The following is a 25,753-nucleotide window of genomic DNA, read 5'->3' on the forward strand; positions in this document are numbered from 1 at the left end:
TCTGCGAAGGTCCACCAGTCCCCTTAAATTCAATCAAGCTGCACCAAATTCACACTCATAGATATCATCCCCCTAAATATGCCTGATTTCTTTCATCAATATCCATGAATTATTCCCTGGGGAAATGATCTGGATCTGCACCAGAATTGGAGAAGTTCTTCCTGCAAGTTTTGAGTGCTGGTGCTGCTCCTCTTAAAGAGCATTTGGAACATAAATATAAAACTGTTCAAGACCTGGGAAATACTACATCAGCATTTCATTATCATTTCTGTGCTTGTCATTATAATATCAGTTAATATTGGTCTCTCCTCCACAGATCGCTCATGGACAAGACAGTGCTGGAGCTCTGAGCAAGGCAGCGATCAGGACCGTCCCAAGTTAATTAAGGAAATGCTTTACAGAATGTGTTAATGAATGCCATTTATGAAACATGAATAAAGTCTGATCCTTGAGAATTCGAAGTCGTTGTTCCGGGCCACAGAGGTGAATCATTTACAGTCACACATGCTTAAGATTGCATATTAACAAGCAGGTCACAGTGACAAATGACACAACTGAAGAGTCAGGACATTCACCTCCTTCTGTATTAAGAAAGTCACATTTTATGGTTGACTGTTACAGTGAACTGTGAATGAGTGATGAACTGACATTTTACTAGAGACGTGAAGATCATGTGAGTTATGTCAAATAACCTCATAAAGCTGACAGATCTTTCTCGAGGAATCCCTTGTGTAATCATAAACCTTCTGTGAAGTTTAACTGTACAATAAAGTTCAGTAGGTTTCTGGTACAAAAACTGTCTGTAGCATCTAATATGCCTTATTTACAATAATGTTTGTATTGATATAAAAATGGTGGGAATAAATTAACTTTAAAATATAGTTTCTCCATAATGACATTAGCTACCAAATGTAGTTTTTAATTTTCAATTTGTTGAAAATGACTTTTCCTAATATGCTGAATTTAACGATGAAAAAAGAAACTTTCACTAAATTCAAGCTTAATTTCTTCCAGTAAAAAGTGACACAGAATCTTTACAATGACAATTTAAGTTTATTTAATATAAACAAATATAAAGTGATAATACTTAATGGCTGGCTGCATTTCTGGTAATGCATATTGGAAAATACAATCGAATCATAAAAAGGTGCATTTCCACGACTTCTTTACAAAACTCTGAAGGCTCACAGATAGCGTACTTGCTAAACACTGTAGGAAGATCATCTTTCTACCACAAGTACAACTGCAAGCCATGCAGCGAGCTCACAACAACACATTTTAGTGTCCCGTTAATAAAGCCCACGAGCTGAATGTAAAAACTGTACAAATTCAGGTGCTGCACACTGATGTGTCACTCAGAACAAACTCATACTCATTATACACCAGTGAACAATGGCCAAGCTTTGGCAACCTCCTATACAAATGATCTTATTTGTAAGGGCAAAGGGCATTTCCCTCAGCAATAAGAAACTGGTCATGTAAGGCTGTCATTGACCGAACTTACATCGGAGATATAAATTAACCAATCCATTAGGTAAGTGCTAATCGTACATGTTACATATAATTGGCTGGGATTCTAGTCAGAAAACTGAAAATATGTCATGATACTGAAAATGAAAATACTGTTGCACAAACTGTCCAAAACAGCACAATATTCATGTAAAGCCCAACATCCTTTGCCAAAGTGACCAACTCAAAGTGGTTCTGGGTCCTTTGTGTCTTTTGTGTTACTACAAGTCCCCTCTTTTACTTTGGTGTGGCTTTTAAAGTCATTAAACAGAATTACATTTCCATGTCCTCCTCTCCAGAGCTGTGGGCCGCAGGAAAGCTGTACATTAGAGAGTTTGAGTCTGCAGGGGCGCTGGGGAGGCTCAGAGGACTGTGAGGCACAGGAGACGGAGTTGGGGGTTGCCGGGATACTGTCTGTTGTTTACGCTGTTTTTGTAAAGAGCCTTTTAGCCTCCGACAAAAGGGGTCGTCCGGTGGCCGCCACAGCACCAGCTCCATGCAGGAATGGCTCCTAAAAGTATTAGGAGATGCCGGTGAGACAAATATAACCAAGAAAAAATGTTATTCTTAAATACAAAATAAAGATAACATACACAGATTGGGCTACTTGGTGGGGGAGGATGTCGCTGATGCCGCGCTGCAGGTCCTTCTTCAAACTGTCTGACATCACCAGCACTGGACGTCTTGGGGCAGGCTCTACGTCCAGATCCTCGTCATCGTCTTCCAGCGTTATTCTGTGAAACATCAATATCACAGTATTCAATGAGAGGTAACAGAATGTGTTGATGTCAGCTTTCAATGTGATACACATTCCCAAACCAATCATGATCCCTCAAATTCACTGGGTTGGCTGAGAATAGAATAGAAGCCTTTATTGTCACTGCACAGCTGTACAACACAATTTAGCAGATAAATGGGTTGAGCTGTAACACTAAGAAGAAAACTAGCAGATGTCTTCTCAACAATTTATAATTTACCAGGTCTTTAAACTGTCTATAGATCAATATAGATCAATGTTTCATGATCAACACACCCACTGTAGATGCACTGGACTTGTGATTCAAGTTAAGAGTTCAAAATCAGAAATGATCAATCTCTTTAAAACTAAATCCTAAAATTAAGTGATGCTCTCAAATATTTAACAACAGCCCTTACTTATTCCAGCATATGGTTTTCATTCCATGTAAGCACATCACTGACAGATACTGACACTGTAAGTGTTGGCCAGCCGGGGGAGTGACTGTGGCGACTTCTACGTACAATGATGCTACATTCATAACCCCTGCTGACACAGGAGGTCTATAAAGTCTGGACCTGCTTGGACAAGTAACATTAATATCTTTATATATGTTATACCCATAAACAACAGGGCAGGTGGAATTGGGATCTCTCTTAAGGAGGTGTCCATCCAAAGTCCAATCCCGGGAGGCCTTTGGACACATTTACAACTTACTTACGACGACATCGTGACCTGGATGACTGAGAGTTTCCAAACTGCGTACCTGTCTTCGATCTCCTGAAGCCTCCTCTGAGCGGCCTCTACCTCCATGCAGGAACTCTCGGCCTCCGGTCGGGACAGGGCAGAGGAGGGATGTGAAGGCGGGGTCCGCGGCTCAGGCTCCGGGCAGGGCCGCCGAGGTGCTCGCTCCTCAGAGAGGGGCGGGCAGCTGTTTGCTGTGGGCCAGTCACAGCGAGCGCTCCTGTTTGAATCCTCTACAATGTCCCCTTCAGCCTCCACCATTAGCCTTCTCCTTTTGGCACTGCATCCCCTGAACACAACACACAAACTCCCATAGTGAGTAATCCAGGCATTGGGTGAAAGGTTAAACTGTGCCAGTCCCTCTCTCTCTCTCACTTACTCATCATCCACTCTCCTCCTGTGCTTCCTGAGGCATCGGGTCTCCCAGCTGCTGTGAGACAGATGTGTCAAAAACAGAAAACACGTGTCAGGCTAAGGCCAGACACAAGGGGGGGGGGGGGGGGGTTAGCAGACCACCACCTACACCTACTTGTTAGAGGCTGATGCTCTCTGCAGGTGACCGGACGTGCTTGGAGGTCCGAGGTCAAACTCAGGAAGGCTGGTGGGGCCTGAGAACGAATACATGGCCGCCAGACAGCCCGGTTCACTGCTGGGGGGGGCAGAGGGATGCATGCTGGTCACTTGAATTGAAAACACTGGGAGATCGACAGGAATCAGCTGATACACTGGATGTTGCTTACATGACGCCACACACGCTACACGTCTGTCGACACTGGGCTAACTGTTAGCTAGCCACAACGCACCGCACGTAAATGTGATTCAAACTACAAATACAACGTAACACGAACAAACACACAACGCACAATGCCCGTCGTATGTCCGTGGAGAACGCCACAAGGAAACTTGTAAAGTTGGTGTCGTCGCAGACCGACCTGTGCAGCCGTCCCGCCCCTCTCTCTCTCTCTCTGGGTCTGTTGTTGTTATGGACGTGTGGCTAGCTGCACTCCGCTCTCACTTCACGCTGGTTTCCATTGAGTTGTTAGCATTAGCACGCAGCAGCACTGACACCGTGACACCTCCTGCAGGGGAGACAGGTTCGAGGGGAGAGCCGGGTGAAGAGGACGTGAGCGAACTGTTCCTGGGGGGAGAAACGAGTCGCGCCAGAAGAGTCGTCAAAATACTAGAAGTGCGAAGGGGGGGGGGGGGGGGGGGGTCATGGGAGTTGTAGTTCCAGTACGTAATCGTCTTGTTAAGTCGAAACTCGTTAGGGTAACGATGCTTAAATCCTTCCAAAGATAATTCACATACTCGTCCGAGATGTAAAACAACAGAAGGAACATGTATGCATCTGGTTTGGAAATGCAACCTGTTGAAATGGACAAATGAACGAATGAACGAATGGATGAATGAATGAATTAATTGATGGATGGATAGAAAGATAATTTAGGATTTGGATTCACTGTTTCCCCCAATCTGTTTTGGAGATAGAATTTGACTTAATCCCGTGTGTATTAGATGTGTTGCTTGGTTACCATTTAGATGAGAAACAAAATGCAGATTATTGATTACAATGACAAATTGTGTAATGATCCCCTCCAACCTTTAAGCTGTTTTTGGATCAAATATCAGAATGTTATCTTACTTTGAAAACTTTCCTAGAATTTATGAATGACAGACATGGAGCATTTTTTTTACCCTAAGCCTCTATGGGTATTGGACACCATAAATTATAGATGCATTATTGCAATTTGCATTGATTTATATTTGTCGCTAATTATTGTTATTATTATTATTTCTGTATTATTATTTCCCTCTTTCTTTGTGTTGTGTTGTGTACCTGGGCTTCTGGGGTGTATGGAGGGGCTATGATTGACTCAGTGAACTTGTAGGCTCGTAACCTGTTCTTCTATTGATCCTGGCTATTGCAAAACCTTTGGAAATAATAAAAGGAAAGAAAGAAAGAGTGAAGCAGAGTGAAGTTTTTGTTTTTTGGTTTGACAATAGAAACATTAACATGCGTCAAACAAGATATACCTCCTGCCTTCTTCTTCTTACCAAAGACTACAAACTGCCAACAAGATAGTTCTCTCCCACTTCCTGCTCCTAGCCTGAGCCCCAGCTGGTTTAAAGGCTCCCGTAGCTATTTTTTCTCCTACGCTTTATATCATGTGACGAGTCATGTGACAGTGAAATAGTCGAAGCTGTTGTTTTCTAACTCAGCTCAGATTCCTCACACTGGAATCACCATGAGGAGGTAAGGAGCCGCTCTTCACTCAAGAATTCAATACGTATACGAGCTAAATCCCTGTAATGCTACATTATTTGTAATTGTAATGTATTACAGATCCAGTAATATGTACATAACATGGGTGAAGAGATTATATGTCTAATCCCAAAGTTTACTGCAATTATTTTTAAATTTACAGTTTGACATATGTATTTCTTTCTCAAATACATGAAAACTTTACTATATTTATGAATCTCTTCATTTTATAGTTTATGCGTGTTTTTGCTTTATCTCTTTACTCAAACATATTGATTTATTTCCTCTGTTTGTGTTATCCAGCAGGTTATCCACCACAATGCTGTCCTGGGTCATTACAATATGCCTGCTGGCCTTTGCCTCTAGCAAACCATGTGGTACGTAACATTTAAAATAAATACAGCTATCACCAGTCATTAAAAAAACCTCACTGTCCTTTCTCAATCTGTGTCAACAATGGGGAAAACCTAGATTCCCAAATACACTGACTCACTGGTCTTGACACTGGACACAATGTTCATGTTGCCTGTTGTCGACATAAGTTGTGAAATTGTCAAAGTGCGGAGAATCGTGATGTCTCTTCAGTCTTCAGTGCTGAGGAGAAATATTGAGCAACATTAAGATATTTGGATGTCGAACCCGGATTTGAAAGATAACTCTACACGGCCTTTATTTCCTCTTGTGTCTGCTGATGCTGCACTTCTGGTTTTGCAAGGATACAAAAGTTCAAGTGGATGTCAGCGAGAAGCGAGAGTCACTGAGCAATTTCACGCTTGTTATCACAATGTCTGAGAAACATTTTCTTTCTTTTTGAAAAATATTTATCCAGAAAATGAAGCATCCAACAATGAGCTTCTCCTGTCACTCAACAAGGATCTGCTGCGCTCTCTGGGGAGGCAGGAAGGACTCCCCAACCCCAGTGTGCACTTGGCTTTACGCATTTCCAGCTACCACAACCTTGCCAAGGAGAGCGAGCACCTAATTAGACTGAACACCCAGTTGCACAATGACCTACAAAAGTAATTCAACATTTCCAAATTCTTCAATTAGTCTTGCAACTATTTCATATATTCTTCTCTTGACGTTCTCACCTGACCCTTTGCCTCCTGTGCCGTCCTCAGCTCTCTCTCTAGCAGTCCGGCTGTGGTCGGCCTCTTGGCGCTGTACACTCTGGCTTTGAAAGCCTCCTGCTACGACCTCAACACAGTTACCTTCACCGTCAGCGACACCAGTGAGACGCTGCTGACACACCTGAAGAAGCAGATGGAAAAAGAAAAAGAGCGTCTTGCCTGTAAGTTTCCTGTGATTTTTTGGGAAAGTGAGCAATTTTCATAAAAGGTTCCGACCATGATGTTTTACACTGGGCCACACAATCCTCTGTAAGATATTTCTTGAAAAAGAAAATCCAAGGAAATATAACAAAAAGAAAATCCACTCAGCATTTATTGTTATGTAGGCTATTTATTGTTAGCTGTAATGGCTCCTTTGTCTCCAGTAATAGGTATTGTTCGAGTTGTGATTGAAATCAACAGAGCAATTGGAGACTCTATTGACAAATTCTATTCTAAGGTGAAATAAGAAAATGTTCGAAAGGCACTGGAGAAAATAGAGGAAGTCGTGATTCAATATAATTTGTTTTCTTTTATTTGATCTCTCCTTTACACAGACATCCACCGCCCTTTGACCAACTATTACCAGTACTCTCTGGGTGTGCTCGCTCTGTGCACCAGTGGCATCAGGGTCAACGACCATGTCAGCAACAAACTCATCAAGGCGGTGGAACACCAGTACTTTAAAAATGGAGATGCTGAGTGCATCGGTGAGTGAAACTGGCCTATATTTTATGTGTTGTATAAATGACTGTATATACAGGCAGGGATGTGTCTCAAATCGTATGATAAGAATCGTGTTTTCTCTGTTTAGAATTAGTTTGAGATACTATATTTTAAGTCATATTTTAGATATTTTAGAAATTCCATGAAGTTGTGTAAGATTCTTGTTTTCTGTTAGGTCCTCACACAGAGTGAAGGTTTAGTATACAAGTCTGGGAAAAAATTTAAATTTTTTAAAATGTTGTGTGAAAGAAATCTAGAAACCTGACCTGTAACAGCATAGATTATCATGCCTTAAATCTTCCTATGTCGGCCACATTCACAATTTATGTGACTCTCTCTCTCTCTCTCTCTCTAGATACCTATGCAATGGCTGGGATGGCACTTCAGTGTGTGAAGGACACTGGCTTCCATGTGCGAAACGCTGCTGAGCTCAACACAGCCCTGGACAAAATCAAGCGGAAGCTTTTGGCCTCTAGGCGGGCCGATGGCCATATTGGGAATGAGTTCAGCACAGGTCTTGCAGTCCAAGTAAGAATCTTTTCCCGTTATATTTATTCCGCTCACTTTGTCTCTTTCACTGCATGAAATCCTGCAGAAATAACTCTTTGTACCTTCAATCTACTTATTCAATGTGATCCAGGCCTTGTTGGCAATGGGCAGCCCGGTTGCAGAGTGTGCAGCCTCAATGGAGGCCATGAGGACAGACGCCAGAAGCAACACCTACCACAACCCCATGGCCATATCTCAGATCCTGCCAGCTCTCCAGCAGAAATCCTACCTGACAGTAAAAAACAAGGAGTGTCTCAACGAGGATGGTATGTGCAGCATTGTTTCCAGCCCTCTGTGGTCACTGTTATGTTCCATCATTGTTTTGTAATGGCATGTGCCCTCCTACAGACACTCTGGTGCTGGAGCCCGTAGACCCTGTGGTGGTTTTACCAAGTGACACCAAAGTGGCTGTGATAGTGGAAGTGGTGACGTCCAGCGGGGAAGCAGCTCTTTACTCTGTCGATGTGGCAAAGGGCAGCTCTCTGTTGGAGGCCCTGGAACTTCTCAAAGGGAGAGAAGTCGGCTTCATGTGAGTTAAGTTAATGTAACTCTATGGATTTCCGATTTTTTAAATATGATTGTATATATCTAGTAATATCTGATGCTGTTGGCAGGTTTGAGAATGAGTCCAGCCTGTGGGGACCTTTCTTAAGTGTGGTGAACGGAGAGCAGGCCAGACAGAGTGACCGCAGATACTGGCACCTCTCCTCTGATGGCACCGCACTCAGTCAGGGTAAGGTCCTGCACACACACACACGCACACACACACACACACACATATACTGTTACACTGTGACTCCGTAATATTCAGTCTCTTTGTTCATTTGATCTGTTGCTTTAAGTTCACTTTGGTTAACAAAAATGCTGGTTTGCTCTTTCAGGTATCAATGACTTCAAGATTGAGGCGGCTCAGAAGATCACCATCAAAAACACCAGCTACTGAGAAAAATCGATTCACTCTTAGGTTTCTTTCCATCATTTGTCATTTCAACCAGTGATAATACTTCAACAGTCTCAGATGTGCTGCATTTCGATTAACCTTGAATAAAACTGTCGTGTAATTTAGACTGAACAAACTTCTGTATGTGATTTGTCAAATCATGTTCTTATATAATTTAGCCTTTTTTTTAAGTAGTGATGGCTTTTTAAATAAAGAGTTTCTGGAGGTTTGTGGACTTTTTTGTTTTTAAAAATAAACATAAATTATATATACAAGTGAAAGTTTCATTATTAACTCACCTTAAACTACTTTACAAAGGAAAATAATTTGTGATCTACAGAATGGAATCTTTGTGTAGTTGTATTTTCCTTGTATGTAAATATGTAATTTTCTTTATAAAAACACATCTATATCTTGTAAATAAGAAAGAAATGATCCAGATGAATCTCTGACAAGATGTAATGGCCAGAATAGAGAGAAAAATTATATCGTCTAATTTTGTGAAGATAAGAACATGTTTTTTAGATTTTGTCTCCTGAAAATATTATTCTCTGTATAGACTTAATCAAAAAGCTTAACCTTGTTATCCAACTGTAAAACCAAATGTTTCGGCCAAGATCATTAACTTCCGGTTTGTCAAACAAACACATACTGTAAAACTGTAACCATGGGCAACCACCTTAATCTCTTTATACCACAGATTGTGTACAAACACATAATACACAGCACAGCCAGTGTATCGCTATATGTAGTGTTTCAAAGCAATAAAATATGAATTTGACCTTTATAGTAAATTATGTGTTTCTCAGGCGGCTTTTATTGTGAAAGTGGCGAATGCGTGAACCGGAAGTACTTGTTGTTGCTACTGTTTGTAGCATTTAAGCTCACTTCCTGATTAGCTTAACTTGACCAATTCTACCTGCTAACAGCAAATATACGAAACAGCATCAAGTGGACGCAATAGGAGCAATATTACCAACCGATCGTTACGTATCAATAATTTATATTCACATAAACAGCTGTCACATGACCCTCTCAGTTTGTGTTAGACCACAGAGAGCTCACTGACAGTAACAGAGCAGCATGGCGATGAGCGTCGCTGTGTGTCTGTACCTGTGATCATGGCTGCCGGCCTGTGGCGATTCGTCCTGTTCAACCCTGTGGCCAAGTTTAACAAACACACCGGTTTAACACAGGTGAGGAGGTTCGGTCTTCTTCCTCCTCCTCCTCCTCCTCCTCTTCCTCTTCAGTGGAAAACACCTGGCAGCTTGTTACGAGCTGGAAACACACAGACAACTAGCAACACACGTTCTGTGGCGAGGAAAGCAGAGATGATCAGTGCTTCTGGTTCCAGGAGTCTGAGTTCAACCTCGATTCCAGATGCAAAATCCAAAGTGAAGAGAGTTTCTATTGAAGGCAACATAGGTAAGATCACAGAGCATAAAACAAAACTGATGTGCTTTAGTGTTGTGTGTTTATGAAATGAGTTTAGATAATTCTGTATATACATAGGTATATTATTATATTATAACCAAGGAATCTACATTATGTTGATTCTAATTGCAAAGTTATAAGTAAATATAAGGGAAATCATTTACAAATCTTGTGGATGCTCTCTTTAAAGTAATTGTTTCATATACTTGGTTGTTGTATTGTCCGGCGGGTTTGTGTGTGTCTTTAGTCCTGTTTATTTCATAATGCTTTATTTTAAGATGTTAGTTCCGATGTAGAAAGAATTGTCACATGTGAAGCTTTTTGTGGAGCCCAAGAAGAAAAGGTCCTGCTGAAGCAAATGAGAATAACTAAACTATAGACTCACTATAATCACACACACACACACACACACACACACACACACACACACACACACACACACACACACACACACACACACACTCAGAGTCGTTTCTACATGACTTCAGAGGACATTACATTAATTTCCTGGAGACTTACTCTAGTCATAGTTACTAGTTACCTAATCCTAACCCTAAGCTAACCTTCACCTTAAAATGCAATGGTTTACGTTGCATTTTGTGCCCATAAGGGTGACCCAGTATGTAAACAGATTTAGACCCCTCCAGCATTGGTAATACCTGGAACACACAAACAGTTTGTGGCTTGTCTGTATAAAATCTCTGCTTTATGTGATGTCCTTTATCAGCTGTTGGAAAGTCAACTTTTGCCAGACTCCTGCAGTCAGCTGGTCCGGACTGGGAGGTGATGGCAGAACCCGTCAGCAAGTGGCAGAACATAGAGAGCGGGACGTCAAAGGTGGGCGCACTCTCCCTGAAATCCTTATCAGTTCAAAACAAAATAACCAAAGAGGGCCAACCATCTCTGCCTGTGTGTTTGACAGGGCGCAGACTCGTCCCCCCAGACGACAGTCAGCAACTTGCTGCAGATGATGTACCAGGACCCCCAGCGCTGGTCCTACACATTTCAGACATATTCGTGTATGAGCCGACTGAGGACCCAGCTGCAGCCTCCTCCAGCTCGCCTGCTCAGCTCGGAGGGAACGCCTGTCCAGGTGTACGAGCGCTCAGTCTACAGCGACAGGTGAGTGAGACCGAGATGGACAGAAAAGTGAAGTTTGATCATGGTAGTGGAAGTATAGTTCTGGATCTTTCAGTTAGACGACACGTTATCAATCATTATGGGTGTTAAGGGGTTAATGTCCACTTTAACACAAACTAGATCAACCTGGCTGAGTTTGGAAGCAATACACTGCGCTGTCCCCGAATTCAAACTATATTACCATATTATTATTGTCTTTAATAATTAGGATAGAACTAGTAGGAAATGTATATGTGAACTATTTCACCGAGAGAATACATTATTTTTTATTTTGTGTTTGTAAAATAACCCCGACTCTCTGTCCTGTCAGATACATCTTTGCCTTGAACATGTTTGAGTTGGATTGCATCAACTCCACAGAATGGGCCGTTTACCAGGACTGGCACTCCCTGCTGGTGGAGCAGTTTGGACACCAGGTGGAGCTGGAGGGCATCATCTACCTCACGGCTCCACCAGAGGTATGCACATTAAATATTCATTGTTCCAAACCGAATTACACGGTTAAAATTTCGGTCAATTCACTTTTGTATATGTTGTAATTTATACGTACATAAAAACGATATTATGACACAGCAATTGTGCATCTCCCAGAAATGTATGGAGCGTCTGGCGAGTCGGGGAAGGTCCGAGGAGGAGGGAGTGAAGCTGGACTACCTGGAGAAGCTCCATGTCCAACATGAGCGGTGGCTGGTTGAGAAAAGTACTGAGTGAGTAGTGATGATTTTTCGTGGCTGTCGTTTCCAGCCCCTTACTGTTTGAATATTTTCCATCGACCGCTGAAATGTGTTTTTTGAATCATCCAAACATAACCTCTGAGGTGCAACATTTAAAGTTACTACTATGGAGGATAAGCTGAGCTCACCAATGTTCAGTCAACTTCATTATTTGTTGCTTCCTATGAATGCAGACTGCAAATCGTCCCTCAGTAATCTGGTTTGAAATGAAATTTAAAACTGAAATCCAAGACACCAGGAGTGGCGCAGTCATTGTATTACAGGATGCTCTGCTCAGATTCCTGTTTGACAGCCTGTGTTCTACATGGCTGTCATAGCAGCTGTTTGCTGCTCAGCTGTAAACAGATGACGCTCAGCAGTGTGTGGTCTGCTGCCATGGTGAAGTGTCTAACCGGCTCGGCTCTGTCTTTTCAGAATACACTTTGAGAAGTTAAAACAGATACCTGTGTTACGACTCGATGCCAATGTGGAGTTTCAGACGGACCCTGAGGTGCAGGAGCAGCTTATTACAAAGGTATGCGTTCGTTAAGTGGATCTCTTATGTGCTGTGCCATCGTTAACCACATGGGGTCACTGTCATGTTTCATGTGCCTTTGGTTTAGTGAGAGCTCATTGCGCTGGTGCATTTGTTTTCTGATTGGATGTTTGATGTGTTTCCCGGTTCTGATCAATTGTGATCTTTCATTCACAGGTGAAGAACTTCTTCAGCTCGTTGTGAGGGAACACTCTCAAGACAACATCAACAGACCAGCCGTCAGTCATTTAGTTAGGTGACACATAAACGCATACGAGCCAATCGGAGTGAAGCAATTTTATAATATTATGTAATAATACTATTATAAAACAGACCATATAAACCTCCATCTCTACATGACACATGAAACTTTTGTCTGTATATGAATGTCTGTTGTAGAGCCTTTTACTGTTACATTTTTCAGCTCTTTATTGTTTATTTTGTTTGCTTGTTTGTTAGTTAGAGTCTCGAGAACCGTTTTTCTCCTTGACACAATAATTCACATATTCCTGTGATTGAAACACAGATCGGTCAATTTGTTTTCGAGCCAGTGTAAATTATAAACTAAATCTGTGTGATCACCACTGGGACCATATGGAAATGCAGTTTACTGAACATCACAGATTCTTTTAGCTTGTTACTGTTTTATTCATTCCTGACTAACTGGAACTAGTCAACGAGACAAGTGTTGTATTTATTCTTCATTATTAAATAAAGATTTATCAATTTGTTCATTTATTTGTTTACATGTATCATCCATTGAAACTTCATGGAACTTGTGCCACTGATACGAAACAGATTGGTGCTAATGGCTATACGAGATTTAAAGTGTTATTTGTTAATGGCTTGTTACATTTGAAAAGGGATCAGGCTGAATAAAAAAAGGCCGGGTCAGCTTGACAGGACAATGACCTTGGCTAAATGTTTTCTTGTCTGTGGCCCTCTGATGTGCTCCGGTGATCAGAGGGTCTGCTGAGATGCCTGGCGTGGTCAGGGGTCATCAAAGGGCAGCTGTCCACTATAAAGGGGCCTGTCTGGAGCTCCGTCTGCAGCCAGCATCAGTTCAGCCTGAGACCAGCTGGAGGAAGGAAGGAAGAAGCTCTCACCTCTCTCTCGCTCTATCTCTCTCTCTCTCTCTCTGTGAGTTTCAGTCAAAATGGAAACAAGAGTGCTGACAGTTTTCTGCACACTCCTCCTCGGCTCTTTGGGAAATATGTTCTCCGGTCGGGCCCACAGGTTTCGCTCCGGCCTCGAGAGAAGTCTTTCATTCAGAAACCTCTCAGTTAATCCTCGCAGCAGATACCCTCTGTACATGATGCAGCTGTACCGCTCCTTCAGGACCGTCGATTCCTCGTCACCATTAGCTGTCAACGCCGTCAACACGCCAGGTGACACCTCATCAGCGTACAGCTCTGATTCTGTCCTAAGTCTGAAGGCTAAAAGTGAGTAAACACTTAATTGTTATTTTTCGAATAAAGCTTATTCTGGGCATGAACTAGTTAGACAGTGTCTGTTTCTGTGTGTGTAGACTCTGTTGTCCAGCAGCTCTTTGGCTGCTGCACTCTGTGTTATCAGACCCTCCCTTTTTACAACCTAGCAAGTGTCAAAATGCCTATTCCACTTTAAAGGCTTTCTCTGTTTTATGTGACAGGGTGTGTATATTAGCCCTCAGACGATCTTTGCACAGGGGGGTTCAATACACATCCTGTCCTGTTCACCCTCCCACTCCACTGTTTTGACATTTGTCCAGGGATCTGGTTTTCCAAGAATCCCCCCAAACTGCTGACTGTTTGAGTTCTCATTTACACGTCTCTTTTTTTCTTAGGTTGCCACCAAGTGGGTGACAGATGGACAGTCACATTTGACATGTCAGCCATCTCTGCCAGCGATCTCGTCCAGCTGGCAGAGCTTCGGATCAGTCTACCAGCCTTCTCTGCCTCCGAGCGAGCCACTGTGGATTTATATCACTCCCGGGAGCAGAGCTGTGACCCGGGCAGCACATCATGCCAGGACAATCACCTTTTCCTGGGGAGCTTTGGCACGTCGCCCAACAGCACAAAGTCTTCCTGGAAGGTTTTTAATGTTACAGCTCTGTTGAAATTCTGGCTGTACCAAGGAGACAGAGTGTCGAGCCAGGAGGCCTCCGGAGAGGCTGAGACAGGCAGTGGGAGCGGTGCTGGGGAGGAGAGGCAGACAACTGACCAGTCCCTCTTCAAGAATTTTGGTTTTAGGCAGAGAAAAATAAACCATTCAATAACAAACCGGGTCATGATGGTCATCTTCTCCAAACACAACCTGCCCCAGGAAGGCCACGCGGCATACAGTCTCATTCACACTGTGGAGAACTCCAAGTATGTGACCATGGACAGAGTCAGCAGTGAGAGCCAGGGTCGACGGCACAAAAGGAACCGAATGGAAATGATGAGAGTGGCTGGTGGAGCTGCTCCGACAGCGGAGCCGGTGCAGAGGCTGCTGTGTCGCAAGGTAGACATGTGGGTGGACTTTGACCAAATTGGCTGGGACGAGTGGATTGTGCATCCCAAGCGGTTCAACGCATATCGCTGTGAGGGAGACTGCCCGACGCCCCTGGATGAGTCCTTCCAGCCCACCAACCATGCATACATGCAGGTAAGATGGAAGCTCTGGTTTTCATTGAATTGAGTTTGTTAGAATCTTCAGGTTTTTCTGAAGTTGTTTGTTTGTTTATGTGAATTCTTCTTCTATCTTTCAGAGCCTCATGCGTCATCGCCATTCAGAGAGAGTGTCCTGTCCGTCCTGCGTGCCGACGCGGCTCAGCCCACTCTCCATGCTCTACTATGAGAACGACGACTTGATGCTGCGTCATCACGAGGAAATGATTGTTGAGGAGTGTGGCTGTCACTGAAGGCCCCCCCCCCCATCACTCGGTGTTCCCATGAGTCACAAGAGCAACTTCTGACAGAGCATACATATGTTTCTTTACTTTTTTCATGACATTAATGTTCAAATATTAAAGTGAGAGTTCTGTTTCATGGCCTTTTCCAACACATAATCAGATGAGGCTGAATTACTCAAAGTATATTTCATCCATACTGGGTGTTGCACAAATGTATTTTCTATCTTTGGTGTGGAGTGAGCTCCATTATACAAGTATTATATGTTGTATCTATTTATACGTTGAAATGTATATTTTGTATATAATAATAAATAATAAACATTTTATTTTGACAAACCCGGAGTTTTCTGTCTTTTCAAACACTCTGCTATTGAGAACTTGACTCATTTTTGAAAAATGGATTACTCTTGTTTTAGGTTTGAATAAATTTGGTGCAATGACAAACATGGAAACTACAAGTCAAGTGTTTGAGAACACCCCCATTGTTGCTGAAGTTTGTACAGTGTAATGTCCCAATGTTTCTGAAAATAAAACATAGAAAACGAGAAGAGCAGTCAGCAGCGCACAAACCTCCACCAAGGCCCAACAGTCCCCGTAAATTCAATTCAATCAAGCTGCACCAAATTTCACAATCATATATATCAGTTCCCTGAACATGACAGATTTGTTTCATTAGGTCCAATAATAATTTCCTGGGAAATCAGTGAAAATGTTGAAACCAACCAAAATCACCAATGTTAAAGTCCTGGAGTTCCTTTCTGCACCATATCAAGTTTCATGATTAATCACACCTGTAGTTTTTGTGTGATCTTGCATACAAATCATCCAACAAACATATGAACAGTGGTGTAAAGGTTATCTCCTTAGTGGAGGTAAAAGTATATAAATAAAATAAATAAATTTGAATTTCATTTACTTTTAAGACAAACATATTTATGGTGTTTTCTTTGCAATGTGGAGTAAGAATTTTTTTCCTGACAAAAACTTTAAGCTTCACCTCCTGTCATCTCAAACCAAATTGGGGTCTCGTGTCTGGAGACTGTGTTGTTTGTCTGTCTGTAGGTTGAGACCCTGAACAACCTGTCTGCCCCCCTTTATTTATTGGTCTTTTTCTTGCCATTCTGATATCCATACACAATATAACCTCCTGCAGTACAGTATTGTTCTAATGATACATCAGACCCTGCCTTTGGACAGGGAGAGAGTTTGTATTTACCAACAGAAGTCTGGGCACCTGTAGAAATATATTAATTTTCTGCCACTGCTGCAGGAAACCGTAAATTCAGCAAAATCTAAATCCTTGAAAAGGCCGTTTTTTTTTTATTAAATGAAGATTATTATCACTCTTTTGAACGTTTTTTTTTTTACTTTTAATGTTTGTCACAGGATGTCAGGCTTCCGTCAGGCTGCTTGAACTCTATTAAAAAAAGTGGAGGAAGGGGATGATCAAAAACCTATATCTATACTCTGAATAGTTTGTGAAATTGCACATTTTATATATATTAAAGAGGAACAGACCACATAAATGAAAAAGACGATTTTCAAAGAAACATCTTGTGGCATTTCAACTAAAATAGAAAAGCATTCATTTGCTTAATCTGCAAGATTTGAAAAACGTACTATTTTCTTCTATACACAATTTATTTGTTGAAAATTGAACAGTGCTGTAGAAGCGTTAACTTTTCTTTCAGCTCCATTTGCAGCAATGTCCATTCGACCTCTCACCACCAGCTACTGTGCGTTCACACACCTTGTTATACAGAATCCCTCTGGATTAACAAACTCCTCAGACCCTCAACCTGCTCGTAGATATTCATTCAAATCTTAATCCCACTTGTCTTCTCTCTGTGGTTTACCATCGAACAGTTTAGTGTATTTGCCTTCCTCACCTCCAATCCACATCTCTGGTCCTCACAGTGCAAACACACACATCATCATCATCATCAGAGGTCATTAGCTGCTCTCTGGCCAGGCTTCTTTTGTTGATTGTGATCAAACAGGCGCACTGAGTGGAGCCACTCACAAAGTACCCTGAAGCACGGATCAATGGGGGGAGAGAAGAAGCAGTAGCACTTGTTTGTTTTGGGGAGGCGGGGTGGTGGTGGGTGGGTATCAGGAAGCAGAGGTGACAAGCGGACCCCAAACAAACAGACAGCAGTGTGAGGGGGAACGGAGAGAGTCAACGTCTGGATGCTGAGGCTACTGTGGAGGAAGGACAGGGCAGACTGGAACTGATCATCTGAAACTGTTCAATCCACACTGAGAGACGAGACACGTCCCGACTCAGCTCCCTCTGCGATTTTTTTATTTTTCTGTCCTTGGCCGTAAGATTTCCACCACTTTAGAAAGGTTACACCACCACAAATGGAACTATGAGTTTTCTATTTCTTAATTAAATAACACTAATTACACAGTCCAGACCATAAGTAGATAAAAAGCTCGGACATACTTTTGTATTCTTCACACTCTGAAAAGAATGAAAGAATATAGGTCCTCATACTCATGCTGGTGTATGTTCGATATAGAAATGGGCAGGAAGGGACCATTTTAAAAAGCAGTTAAAACTCAACTATAGACTGGCATTTGTAAAGCTTTTATTTTCTTAGTTTTAATGTTGTTGTTTTATCTGTTTTGTTTCATTGCAGTGCTGAATATGATCTGTCTTTTCTATGATTTGCTATCCTCACATTTGTATTTCTATTTTGTGAAGCACCTTGTAACTCTGCAATTGAAAGGTGTAATAGAAATAAAGTTTATTCTTCTGCTTTGTCATCTTCTTCTTCTTATACTACAACCCAGAGTAGATTGAGTTTGGTGTCATCGCCTCCAAATCAAGTCCCGTCCTATTCATCCTGAACAAGCATGTTGGTCAGACCATAGCAGTAGTTCACTACCGTCACTGTCTGTGCCAGCACTGCAAGCCCCAAAACATGATCACATTAAATCAATATAATTGTATTGTTTTGTTTAGTTGTATTTAGAGTCATAGACATCTGAAGCCTCTAACAACATACATGTACGACAGGGAGATACCCTGGACACATCACCAGTCCATCACAGGCTCAATATAACTCCTTACCTTCATAAATTGGGATAAATTGCTGTCCAGTCCACTTTTTTATGACTGTTACAGATTTCCCAGGAAATAATTAATGGAATTTGATGAAAAAAAAGTCAGGTACATTTGTGGGAAATTTGGTGCAGCTTGATTGAATTGAATTTAAGAAGACCTTTTGACCTGGTGAGGTTTTTTAATAGTAACATTTATACAGTAAATCAACAAGGGGCAAGCCGCATACATGGAGGTCAAAATGTTCAATGGAAGGAAAAGGAGTTCCTCCCAGTTATGCAGAGTTGTATATTGACCTCTCTTTATACAGTCCACTGACCGAGGTTATCAGGGAGCCGCTTCAGGAATTCCTGATTTCTAGCTTGTGCGGAATCAGGAGAGATCAGGAAGTGCTACAGGCTGCAATGCAAGCCCAAGTCAGGAATCATCACTTACAAATGTATATTAGCTTCCCACTTACTTTGAAAATTGAAAAACTAAAAATTCTGTTCTTTTCACCAAAACTGTTCTATTCATTTTATAAATGAATAGACCATGAAATGAAATGACCTTATATGTCTTTTAGGTCTCTGAATGGCACCAAGCAAGAGAAATGTGTATTCAAACCAGTTAAACACTGAAGACATTGTTCAAATTATGTCAGTGGAAAGTATTTTTCACATCCAACATGATAGTACAAGACTCATTAATAGCACACAGTGAATACACACACACACAAAGTGTTGTTTGCTTTTCCTTTAATGCTTTTAATCACTCTTCAAACCGTGTGAAAATCTGTTTCAAAATGTCCTTAACAAAATTCTATTTTACATTCTCTGTATGACACTTCAGGTGAAGTACTTTTTCATTTTCTTAAGAGCATGATCCAACTGTACCTGAACTTATAGAGAAACTTCAAAATGATCAAGGCAACATCTGAGGGGAGGTGTCAAGAAATGTGTAGAAATAAAAGCACATCAAGTGACGGACTTCTCCTTCTGGAATACACGTAAATTCAGAAAAATTCTTATTCTTATTATTTTCTCTCTGTAACAAATGATGAGGCTTTGTTGGTGTTAAGTACTTCCCAGTGTTGGTTTCAGACTCGTAGCCACTACAGGAAGGCACACTTGTTGTCACACGTAAATCAGGTTTGAGCTTTGAGGCCTGGTTTCATTACACATTTGTTTTGGGCAAAACGAGTAAACGAGACTGACGAAGACTTGAAGACCATAAGATGCTGTGGATACTGAAGGTGAACCTTTGTCTTCCTGGAATGGATGATGGGAAAGGGGAAGGTGCTCTGGAACCTTTCTTCACAGCATCACAATGGTTAGTCTGGCATCTTAATACTCATTCCACCTAGATGTCCATTTCAAACTGCGCGTCGTCACCTTAAAAAGAAAGATTAAACATATGAAAAATTGTGGGCCATCCATCAAATCAAATGCTTGTGGTTTGATTCCCAGTTCCTCCAGTCAGTATGCTAAAGTGTCGTGGGTCACGGCACTGAACCCCTCATTGCTCCTGACGGCCGTGCTCAATAATGTGAAACTACACAAATGATCTTCGTTTCTCATCTTATTTTAGACAGAAAAGAGCGGCATTGTACGATCTAATGGTTTATTCACACGCCAATAGGACTGAATCCCTTCTTCCATATGTCACCCTGTGGTGTGTGTCTGACGTGTAAACATACCAGTGTGGCTGCTCTCAGGTGAAGCAACATTATTGTTCAGTAGTTCTTTCTTGATGGGGTCTTTGGTGGCAGGACTGGTCACCCCTGGAATGTTGGGCAGACCTCGCGGAGGTGTCTTGGCCACCGGAGAGCTGCGACGCTCCAGCAGGAACTTCCGGTCATAGATGATCCGGGTACCTTTTGTATGAGGAGGCAGGAAATGTGAAGGAAGACCAAGAGAAGCGGAGCACTGCATTCTCTTAGATGGAGCACTCAGGTCGCAGGTGCATCTACTGCTTCAGCCATGCTTCATACATGTATGTGTGCAGGTGTCCAGTCTTTTTTTGACAATTGTCCGAGCTGTGGGCTGATTATGTTAGCCAACAGCAAAGACAATTTTGTAAGAACCTCTTTAAATTCTATGATCAGCTAAGTTTACACACCTCAAGGTCGGAAACCCAACGAGACCCCATCGCTACAAACTTTCTGCCAAAAGCTTAATAATTTTAGAGGTGTGGTTAAAGACTATAACGTAAAGATGCATGAGTGTGTACTTTGTTATTTTGATAATAAATTAATCAGTGGGTTGGATTAGTTTGATCTAGGGTCCTTTTGCCAAAAGGTTTGAAGAAAATCTCCTGTTTAGACGTCTCAGTATATTTTCATGAAACATGTGCTAATGACAGATACAAATATAGCACTCTGCCACTCTTTAGAGTATCTATTTATATATTATACGTATTTATACATAATTAAGTTATTTAGTTGTCTGTGACAGAGGCGGACAGTAAGAATCTCTGTCACACATTTCACTAATATATCCATTCGATAACTTCTTCGACTCCATTGAATGAAGATATGTGTAAATTTGATCTCGGTTTGATCTTTTACTGCAGAAATGTCATTACACATTGTAAAGATGAGTTGTATATCATTTACTTTTTTTGAAAACTTGATGATCCTGTACAGTTATTTCATATCCATAACTGCAGAAAGGCAAACAATACCCCCAACTTTACAGGAAATATATATATGTATATATATATATATACACATGACAATTCTACAACTTGTAGACACTAAAACGTAACTGTCTAAGTGTAACATTAAGTCTTCGATGAGCAATAAGAAATATGCATTTGTTAACATGACTGTTTAAGTGTAAATGGGTATTGTCCGTCATGTCTGTACACGTACAATCTTGTGAATAAAGTTGTATCAGAGAAAAAAGTGCCAGTGATCAGCTGATGAGAGCCACAATACAAACTAAACACGCGTCCCTTTAAAATGAGAAATCACTGATACAAGTACGCATCACAGTGATACAAGTACGCATCACAGTGCTATAAGTACACATCACAGTGATACAAGTACACATCACTCATATGACTGTGACCGACAGAACTTTACTGCCTCAGAGTCTGAACCTCATCGTGTTTATTGACAACCTGACACTTGCTAGCCTCAGTTAGCTGTTAGCAGCTAGCTGAGGCGGAGCTAGCCCTGTGTGGTTTGACAGGAGTGGACCTCATGGGAGTTAGCTTGAGCCACTGCAGCACACGCACACACACACACACACTGCAACAGTTTGAGATTAGAACTCGTGTGTGTGTCTAAGGTTTAACAACACACACCGACCCCCCCACACACACACACACACGAGTAAACACGATGAAGGGCACCCACCTCCAGGGGTCGTGCTGAACAGGGTTCCTCCCGGGGTGGTGCAGTAGTCGTGGGGCATGTGCTCCGCGTCGTTGACCGTCACCCTCCGGGTGGACGGGATGGCCTTGGCCGTGGTCTTCTGACAGTCGGTGGACATCTTCTCTCAGCAGCGACCGACTCAAACTAGTGGAAATGTACAAACACCTCACAGGCTCCGAGTGTGTGTCCGATGCGCGGCCACTTTAACGCTACGACAAATAAATACGTATTTTTATCATAAGTGCAAACGAGGAAAGGTTGCATCACACATCACAACACACAGTCTCACACACACTCACACGGACACACACACAGCGTCCAGGCTCTTTGTTAACCGAGAGCTGAGCACACGTTCCTCCTCTTGCTCCTCTTCCTCCTGCACTCACTGCTGCGTGCAAACAAAACAACACACTCAGCTGCACACGGTGGGCTTACAGCGCCCCCTACTGGAACAATAAAGGGATAGTTCCCTTATCAGCCACATATCACTGAATATATTTTGAAAATTGAAAATGTTTACTTGTTCAATCACGAAAGTAAAAAATAAATAAATCCTTGGTCTTTCCCTGCTGCATTCATCAATTTTCTAGGTATTCCGTCCAGAGCTTTTTGCTTAATCCTGCCAACAGACAAACAAATAAATCCAAATAAAAACATAACCTCCTTGTCAGAGGAGCTGTAACCTCAAGCAATACCTGCTGTTTTTGTAAAAATGCATTTCTTAAATGTATTCTGAAAATGGTGCATTTCTCATTTGATTGTTTTCCAGAAAGTAAGGCTATGTATATGTGTATGTTTATATGACTTGTAGTAGACACTCATGCTTATGCAGAGTTTGAAAGAGTAACCTTGCTTGAGACCATATCATGTTAAACGTTGGATGAGAAGCAAAAGTTCTCCACACGATGCACGGGACAAAGCCTGTGGGCACAATTGGTCGGGAGCTGAGTGCACATGGATTTAAGTGTCTCACACAATACACAAACACGCTTTACACAAGGACATTTCATTTCTTTATTAATTTTTGTAAATGTTGAGCTGGTGTACAGAGTAAATTTTCAATAGATGTCCTCGGATTTGATTGGATTAAAAGGCTTTTAACATGTGTATTTTAAATTCATGTTGGACTCTCCAGAACAATAAAAAAAAAGCAAACAAAAAATGTTAAAATACCCACAAGACCCCAATTTCTCCCCAGGTTACAGGCATTACCCAGAACTCAACAGTCTCTTGGTAGCTACAGCTGTATGATGCTAAAAGTACATCCATAACATAACTAGAATCCCAGTTGACGAGTAAGGGTGCATAGCATTCTAAGTAAATATATATATATTTTAATATATTTCATATATATATATGTATATATATATAGCCTTTTATGTTAAAAACATTTTCTGTGCATGTGCGCAGTTGCATTCCTTAGTATTGAGTAATATGCTATTGCGTTAATAATGTCTTCAATCCATTCTAAGGGAATATACATGTGTTCTCTAGTTTTTGCAACAGTTAATATTTTTGCATGAACTTGGTGCATGGCATCTTCTCAGTCGTCCCTCAGTGCAGGACTCTCCATTGTTCGTTTCCTCCGACGTGACCACTCCTCCCTCTGCTTGCACTTAGTCCGACTCCTCCGTTCAGACTGTGTTCAAACTGTCACCACGTGGAGGCCTTAGAATGGGCTCAGTCTCGTGTTTGATAAGGGGGCAGAAATAGATCAGGAGTGGGCTGTGTTGAGTAAAAATGCTTGTCATCTCGAAAGACTAGCAATGGAAGCCACCAAGTTTTCACACAATTCCATGCAGCTAACCCCCCCACCCCTCGCTCCAACCCTGACATCAGTTGTGCATTTAAAAAACAGCCCCCTGCTTCAGAAACCAAGAATACCATAATCATGAGCCCTTAGAGAGCAAACCATAAGACATGAGGGGTGCAACACCATTACACTGCAGTGCAATCTTAACTGACATCAGACCTTTTGTGGTTCATAGAAAATATAAGAAAATATAAACAATATCTGATGAAGGGATATTTTGTTAAAATGTCCAAAAAAACAACAACAGAGGCTCCTCTTAAAATCACTCTTCTTACATGATCTGTGTGCGTGTTTGCAATGAGATGACGATGAACTGACACGAGCAGATACTGAGTTGAAACAACAGAGTGAATTACTCTATTATCTACTAAAGTACAGAGCCAACACAGATGTCTACTTTATAACAAGACGTACAGTTTACCAAGACTTTACATTCATCATCTCTGGCTGTGATGCCAAACTAAACACTTATTATTGATGGGTGCTTATTGCAACGGTTTTGTGACTTACAACTTTTCCCTTAATATATTGTTTGATGTTTACAGAATAATGCATATAATCAATATCATGTGAGATGATGCGCTTATTGAGGTAAATTAATGTTTAAAAAATATGTGAATTAGAATTACACGTCTATTTATATATAATCTGAGAGCTGCTGCTCTTTGTCCATTTGCAATATTACTTCCTGTGATATTATCACAACGTTGATATGTCCCAATATCCAGGACTGAATACATGATATTAAAACCACGCACACACGCACGCAAACACACACACATGCACACACACGCGGATTCCTTTCAAGGTGCATATGAATGTTATTAAGGTTTAAAAACCATGACCAGACAGACGCCGGGAACTTTGCAAATGGGATGGCTGGTACATAAGTCATACCGATACTTCTTAAGTGTAAAACTTAAGCGTAGTAGTTTTCTAATCTAAAGAAGAGTGATGAATTGCGGGATACTAATGTGCTGACATCATTTCTGAGTGTAGTGAGGAGAAGGCTAAAGCTGTAGTGAACAGATCGTTAGCTATCAGAAGCTATGATCCTAAAATCCTCTTTCTCTCCGTCTCTTCGTCTGTCACACTCGAACACACTCAAACACACTCGCACAAACAATCCTCTCCTTTTCCAAGCAGTTATTGCTTCTGCTGAAGTACAGTCAAGACAGTAAACCATGAACAACTAAAAGACGCAAGAGGAGGGGACGGGGTGAGACACGCTTCAGGGGGGGGTCAGGCTCACAGTTGCGGGTCAGTATTACAGTTTCTCATCACAGTGATCGTTGACTGACTGTCTTTGCTACAAGGAGACAAACACCACAGCTCAACACGTCTGTGACCCTTGACACGTGTCACTCCTCGTCTTCTACCCAGTCAAACCAGTGCTACATTATTATTATTACATTATCAACCATCATCTCAGCTGCCGCGCCCTCATCAAGTCACACCTTCTGGTGGTGGTAAGATGGTCTGTGAGTGCACCTGATGGGTGTTGGCGTCAGATTCTGCACGATTAGGTCAAACAGACACTGCTACGAGCCGAAGGTGGGATCCTGCCCCCTGCTGGAGGGGGACAGGACTGCTACATCTACTCTGAGAGGCTGACTGAAGGGGTGAGGGGGTGAGAGGTGGAGGTAGGGCAACATGGAGTGAAGAGAGGTATTGGGATTTTAGACAGACGTCGGATTAACGCAGACCTCACAAGGACACAGCGAACTGTGGACCAAAACGGTTGGAGGGTTGGGGTGGTAGGTTAATCTCTCACAACCTGTCATATGTGTCACTATCAGACAGGTTCGCTGCAGAAACCTGCCTCCAAACACTCAAAAACCAACATTACTGAGAGTCATGATTTGCACTCTTCCCTCGACAGTTTGACACGTCCAAAGCAAAAGGGTGAACGCACATGAGAAGCACAAAGAAACAAACAGCCGGACACACAGAAATCTTGACGTTTAAAAACAGGCAGAGCGACACAACATTTGTATGTTCTTGTACCCACAAAGATCTCGAGATATATAGAATAATACATAGGTTCAGACCAAACGAACCAAACGAGAAACGAACAAACAAAAAAAAAAAAACAGGGAGGAATTTCTTATGTACCTGAAACAGCAGCATCAGTGGCGTCGCTTAGGGATCTTAACATAAACAACACACGTAACACAGTCACGCAGAGCATTTTAGTGCATAAGATATTATGTACAACACCAATATCCTCGTGATA

The 25,753-nt window shown here is 41.8% G+C and overlaps 5 protein-coding genes across 12 annotated transcripts; 3 read left to right on the forward strand and 2 right to left on the reverse strand.

Annotated features, from left to right (window-relative positions):
• Positions 1-1,083: 1,083 nt before the first annotated feature.
• Positions 1,084-6,492, reverse strand: ccdc117 (coiled-coil domain containing 117). 7 transcript variants are annotated; one of them, XM_061071332.1, is made up of 6 exons: positions 6,344-6,492; positions 3,519-3,638; positions 3,369-3,419; positions 3,012-3,278; positions 2,103-2,243; positions 1,084-2,020 (listed from the first exon to the last, which is right to left on the reverse strand). In XM_061071332.1, the coding sequence occupies exons 2-6, from the start codon at positions 3,611-3,613 to the stop codon at positions 1,783-1,785; spliced, it is 792 nt and encodes a 263-aa protein (XP_060927315.1). In that variant the 5' UTR covers positions 3,614-3,638; positions 6,344-6,492; the 3' UTR covers positions 1,084-1,782. The 7 variants fall into 7 exon arrangements, with proteins under 7 accessions (XP_060927315.1, XP_060927316.1, XP_060927310.1 ...); XM_061071333.1 differs by lacking the exon at positions 6,344-6,492 and adding an exon at positions 3,922-4,155 and having other exon boundaries at positions 3,369-3,416; XM_061071327.1 differs by lacking the exon at positions 6,344-6,492 and adding an exon at positions 3,922-4,155.
• Positions 5,155-8,851, forward strand: tcn2 (transcobalamin II). 2 transcript variants are annotated; one of them, XM_061071324.1, is made up of 10 exons: positions 5,155-5,243; positions 5,556-5,629; positions 6,082-6,271; positions 6,374-6,543; positions 6,919-7,071; positions 7,443-7,615; positions 7,728-7,902; positions 7,985-8,165; positions 8,251-8,369; positions 8,518-8,851. In XM_061071324.1, the coding sequence occupies exons 1-10, from the start codon at positions 5,236-5,238 to the stop codon at positions 8,577-8,579; spliced, it is 1,305 nt and encodes a 434-aa protein (XP_060927307.1). In that variant the 5' UTR covers positions 5,155-5,235; the 3' UTR covers positions 8,580-8,851. The 2 variants fall into 2 exon arrangements, with proteins under 2 accessions (XP_060927307.1, XP_060927308.1); XM_061071325.1 differs by having other exon boundaries at positions 5,168-5,243; positions 5,559-5,629.
• A 624-nt stretch (positions 8,852-9,475) lies between these two features.
• On the forward strand, positions 9,476-13,082 carry dguok (deoxyguanosine kinase). The gene is made up of 7 exons (XM_061071610.1): positions 9,476-10,001; positions 10,738-10,847; positions 10,933-11,132; positions 11,461-11,608; positions 11,742-11,857; positions 12,299-12,398; positions 12,576-13,082. The coding sequence occupies exons 1-7, from the start codon at positions 9,698-9,700 to the stop codon at positions 12,600-12,602; spliced, it is 1,005 nt and encodes a 334-aa protein (XP_060927593.1). The 5' UTR covers positions 9,476-9,697; the 3' UTR covers positions 12,603-13,082.
• Positions 13,083-13,554: 472 nt separating this feature from the next.
• On the forward strand, positions 13,555-15,298 carry spaw (southpaw). Its single transcript, XM_061072269.1, has 3 exons — positions 13,555-13,840; positions 14,224-15,026; positions 15,130-15,298. The coding sequence occupies exons 1-3, from the start codon at positions 13,555-13,557 to the stop codon at positions 15,280-15,282; spliced, it is 1,242 nt and encodes a 413-aa protein (XP_060928252.1). The 3' UTR covers positions 15,283-15,298.
• A 3,765-nt stretch (positions 15,299-19,063) lies between these two features.
• LOC133001551 (eukaryotic translation initiation factor 4E-binding protein 2-like) lies at positions 19,064-22,091 on the reverse strand. Its single transcript, XM_061071156.1, has 3 exons — positions 21,687-22,091; positions 20,022-20,198; positions 19,064-19,716 (listed from the first exon to the last, which is right to left on the reverse strand). Exons 1-3 carry the CDS (start codon positions 21,820-21,822, stop codon positions 19,685-19,687), a joined length of 345 nt encoding a protein of 114 aa, XP_060927139.1. The 5' UTR covers positions 21,823-22,091; the 3' UTR covers positions 19,064-19,684.
• Between the last annotated feature and the right edge of the window lie 3,662 nt (positions 22,092-25,753).

Source organism: Limanda limanda, chromosome 5 (assembly GCF_963576545.1).
Source record: "Limanda limanda chromosome 5, fLimLim1.1, whole genome shotgun sequence".
Taxonomy (NCBI): domain Eukaryota; kingdom Metazoa; phylum Chordata; class Actinopteri; order Pleuronectiformes; family Pleuronectidae; genus Limanda; species Limanda limanda.